General features: G+C 39.9%; 1 protein-coding gene across 1 annotated transcript; it reads right to left on the bottom strand.

The window, feature by feature from the left end:
• Positions 1 to 841: 841 nt before the first annotated feature.
• On the bottom strand, positions 842 to 3,332 carry LOC141027998 (alpha-copaene synthase-like). The gene is made up of 4 exons (XM_073505756.1): positions 2,690 to 3,332; positions 2,240 to 2,612; positions 1,567 to 1,702; positions 842 to 1,138 (listed from the first exon to the last, which is right to left on the bottom strand). Exons 1-4 carry the CDS (start codon positions 2,931 to 2,933, stop codon positions 842 to 844), a joined length of 1,050 nt encoding a protein of 349 aa, XP_073361857.1. The 5' UTR covers positions 2,934 to 3,332.
• Between the last annotated feature and the right edge of the window lie 1,024 nt (positions 3,333 to 4,356).

The following is a 4,356-nucleotide window of genomic DNA, read 5'->3' as shown; positions in this document are numbered from 1 at the left end:
TGTCGCTCCCTAGGGCGGCCTCGGTCACCTGCCGCCGCTCGTCGGCCTCGCCATTGTAAGAGAGAGTGGTCGAAGCAACCGTGTCCTGAAGATCAGCGCATAGCTACCAAATGAGGAGGCACACCGGAGGAAAAAAAGGCACAAGTAGGATGGTTGCCACCACGCTGACTAACTCCACCACTATGAAGATCTTGTGGGACAAACATGGCCCGTGAGAAGACCACAACTCGTCGCTCTATCGCACCGCTGCAGAGATCGTTTTTTGTGGACACACCATCAATTATCTCTCCCATTGTTTCTTTCAAAGAAATATCTCTCCCCTGGCAACCCACGGACATATATGCTAGTCACTAACATAAAGGAAGTAGAATAATAACAACTTTTTGTATTGCCCCTAGGACATATTTCCAACATTTCAGGCATATCTCGCCAACAACAAGGGAAAGCATAAATCCATAAATTGAAAACAAGCATCATAAATTCAATGATCCAATGATTAAAAATAGTATAGAACATCAAGTAGGATTAAAGCAATAAAAGGAGGTGCATAAGTGCATTACATAGCAGCCCGTAACATTGAATTACAGAGCCAGATTTTAAATCTACAAATGGCAATAATTCGGCTAGCAAGGTAGTAGCCAGCAATAGCCATTGTAATGATGAAAAAAGGCACGAAGCCAAATAGTTCAGTAGACCAAATGCAGATGGAAAAAGTGAAAAACAAATAACAAGTGACAATGCATGGAGTCAATCAGAATCATTGTAGGCGGAGTGAGGCTTATCAGAAACACCATCTTGAGCTTGGTTATCTTCTGAATCTGAACTAGCAGGGTCTGAGACTCTACAATTGAACTGATTTGACAAAAAGAATATCAACTGTCTCTTGAAGGTGTGTGCCAAATGTGAATCCCTCTTTATTCCTACCATAGAACAATGATGTGCTGCTAGCATAGTTGATAACCCTCTTCAAAAAACCCGCTGACATTAGTGCAAGATCTTCAAAGCGAGCTTGGTTTATAGTTTTCCATTCATCATCCATAAAGGATTCAATACAGGACAAGGCGACCTCACTGCTGACCTTGTGATCATACATGTAACACTCCACGGTGGTTGGTACATCTCCTTTGTTCTTTCCGAGCTGCATATGTACAAGGTATATTTAGATACATTATTGGCCCACTGCTTAATGGCAATACATAAGAATTAGAACAAAAACCAAGAGACTATAGATGAACTGCTGAAATGTCATTCATTAAACGTTCAATCTTCGCGCATGACATGACGACATCAGGGTAATCAATCACCCTCTCCAATGTTCCCTTCATTAGGGCATCGCCCATGCCAACCGCACTAGCCACACATAGAATTGGCATGCCTATGGACATGCTAGTCAAATTTAGTTGATCTTCAAAGCTTGGCTTGAAATTCAGGTGTGACCATTCGGCTTCTTGGAGATAATAAGTAGATAGCTTTTGGAACTGTAGACAATTAAAACTAATTAAACATAGAACTAATTTTATGGAAAAGAATGTCACCATCTCCTGCTACTATTGGAATGTACTGCACCTCTTTCTTGACATACGCCACCTGAGTTCTCTTGTCAAGTCCAAGTTGATCCTCAAACTCCTTGAAGGTTGTGAGTAGTAAATTATAGAACATCTTCAAATACTCTGGCAGAAGAGAATCAGCGTCGTAATCCCATCTACAATGCCAATTGAATGGATGAAGATTAGTTGAGAGCCATCTAGTTTACTAGGGTTTGTGTGTTCATTCTCTATATATAAAGGAATGTGGCGACAAAGTAATCAAACCGTTGTATGGCTGTGTTTAGCAGCCGGCTTTCCACTATGGTGGCATGGGCGTCATATGTGTCATTCATCACGGTTTGTAGTGCCAATATTTTGGCAAACATCATTCGTGCCAGCTCAAAGTCTTTCTCGTAGAACAAAGTATAGGACCAAGTGTAACACTCCACCAGGACGATCCCGAGCATAGCTTAATCCCATGTGCTCGTAAGCACATTCCCACCACCTGAAACAATGGCATCCTTAATCAGATTGTTGTATAATAAATGTAGAGAGAAGATTAGTACTCTTGCGTTGTTTAGGGCCTATTGAGATTATTCATAATGTCGAAAGTAAGCTAGCGTCTGACATATGACACATATAATTGTGACGCCCGAGTTTTTGTTTCTTGAGTCTAGATTAATTGATTTCTCGTAGGTACCAAAGAGATGTACCTGGAAATAGACTTGAGCTCATTCAAATGGACATACTGCAAAAGGGTAAACTTCAGCTTTGCCAGCTCCAGTAGAATCGGATTATGCCCTTCCTCCTGTTTGTACTCTGTGAGATAATGCATTGTCTCCAATCTTCTGTAGGTCCTTGGCAGTGGAATGTCAAGGGCTCGTTTGACTTGCTCTGCTAAAGGCGACTTGAAGTTGCCCCTCATTGACTCAAGATGATACCTTGCGAAGGATATGGCTTCTTCGAGTTCCGGCTCACCATGAATCAAAAGGAATGCAGCGTTGTACAAACCTAACAATCCCTTTGGTTCATTTGTTATCTCCTTACTGAAGCTCCCACGTTCGTCCTTGAATTTGTCGAACACATCTACAATACAAAATCTCGTATGATTCGATGGGTATTGGTTCCTTATGTTGTATCAAAAAAAATCAATAGATATATACCTGGAGATACCCAAAGGCCATGCTCTCTAAGCAAGCGAAAACGAAGAGCCACCTCATAGAGGCTGTAGCTATTGAACTCGCACTCGTGGATATGGTGCAGCGTGATGTCTATATGCTTATTGAGGAGATGATTGGTTCCGAGAAGTTGTAGCGCATTCACAAGGGTAAGTGACTCTATCACATGTTTGCATGGCTTAAATATCATGCATACGTCCTGCTTCAGTGTATCGACTCTCAGCATCATCCATTCCTCGGACGTCTGTACACACCAACAGATTTGGTTGATGGGAGCACATGTGAAAATATTGCAGAGTGTACTACTGTATAAAACAGAGCAAACAAGAACTTAGTAGCGTTTAAATGGCCAACAATGCCACACAATGCAAACCCATACTAATGTATAGCACTCTGCCACTATACTTTGTTAACAGTAGGAATATGCTAGTAATATATTTTGTGAGAGTTGCAATTTAAACATTGAAAATATTTTACCACCTCTGTCCCACATTACAAGATGTTCTTTGAGATTATTTTAGCCTACCAAAACATCTTATAATTTGGAACAGAGGAAGTAGCATATAAACACATGGAGAAATCTAGCAATATAGGTGATAATTTAGAACGGTGCCCAGACTCATCTACACCTGATGAACAGTGAATTCTAGAACAAATAGTAGAAAAAATCATAAAAATCTAAAAAAGATATAAGGCATACAAGATGCTCATGTGGGCATGGTGCATGCAAAATTTCGTGGTGTTTGAACATTGAGGAGGTCGTGCTAAAAAAATCAAGTAGTGTTCTTTTTTTTCTCAGACAGTCAAAATTTATTTATTTTTGGCCTTGTCCACATAGGCATCTTGGATGCCTAAGATTTTTAGATTTTCTTTTAAATTATTTACTATTTTATTTGAATTTACTGTACACTCTGCATGTGCAGAATCGCCACTCTCCAATATAGGGGCACTATTTTTTTGACGTGAATATAGGAACTATCGTAAACATGCATCTAGGATTCATGAATTCTGTTGTCTTTTGACAGTATTGTAAACACCTAGCAGTTGCCAATACCGGGTCTAGCCTTTTTCCTTCTTTTTTTTTTTCTTGTCGTGCTTTTGTGGTAACGTCGGTCTAGAGGCGGCCAGCCACTAGCGGGTAGCGGCCGTCCGTTCCCTAGCCTGTCCTTTATATCTCTCCCTAATAATGAAGCATGTAACGCTTTCGGTCGTCCATCGCGTATTTTTGCAGAAAACCCCTGCCTTTTCTGTTAAATAACACAAGGTCCATCGTTAAGTGAGAAGGAATCGTTTTTTACGCATTTTACACGAAACCCCCTACCTTTCATGCTAATTAACCCACGGTCCATATTTAAGTCGAGACAGATCGTTATTTTATAGTTTTACATAAACACCCCCGACATATGCATTAATCACCCCATAGTCTATTGAAAATATATTTTTAAAACCGCAACTCCAATTTTAACATGTTATATATGAAATTTGATTAGATAAATATGTATAATTTGAATATGATGTTATTTGACATGTTAAATATTTTTGAAATGCTTTTTAGGGTGCAATGTTAATCAATGGCGCACGAACCGTCTATATTTCGTACCGGCGGTTTGTATTGCAACATGTAAAATTAAACGTTAATATTTGGGAAAGGT

Source organism: Aegilops tauschii, chromosome 7 (assembly GCF_002575655.3).
Source record: "Aegilops tauschii subsp. strangulata cultivar AL8/78 chromosome 7, Aet v6.0, whole genome shotgun sequence".
NCBI lineage: Eukaryota > Viridiplantae > Streptophyta > Magnoliopsida > Poales > Poaceae > Aegilops > Aegilops tauschii.
Note: the sequence above shows the minus strand (reverse complement) of the source record. Positions and strands in the feature narration are given on the sequence as shown.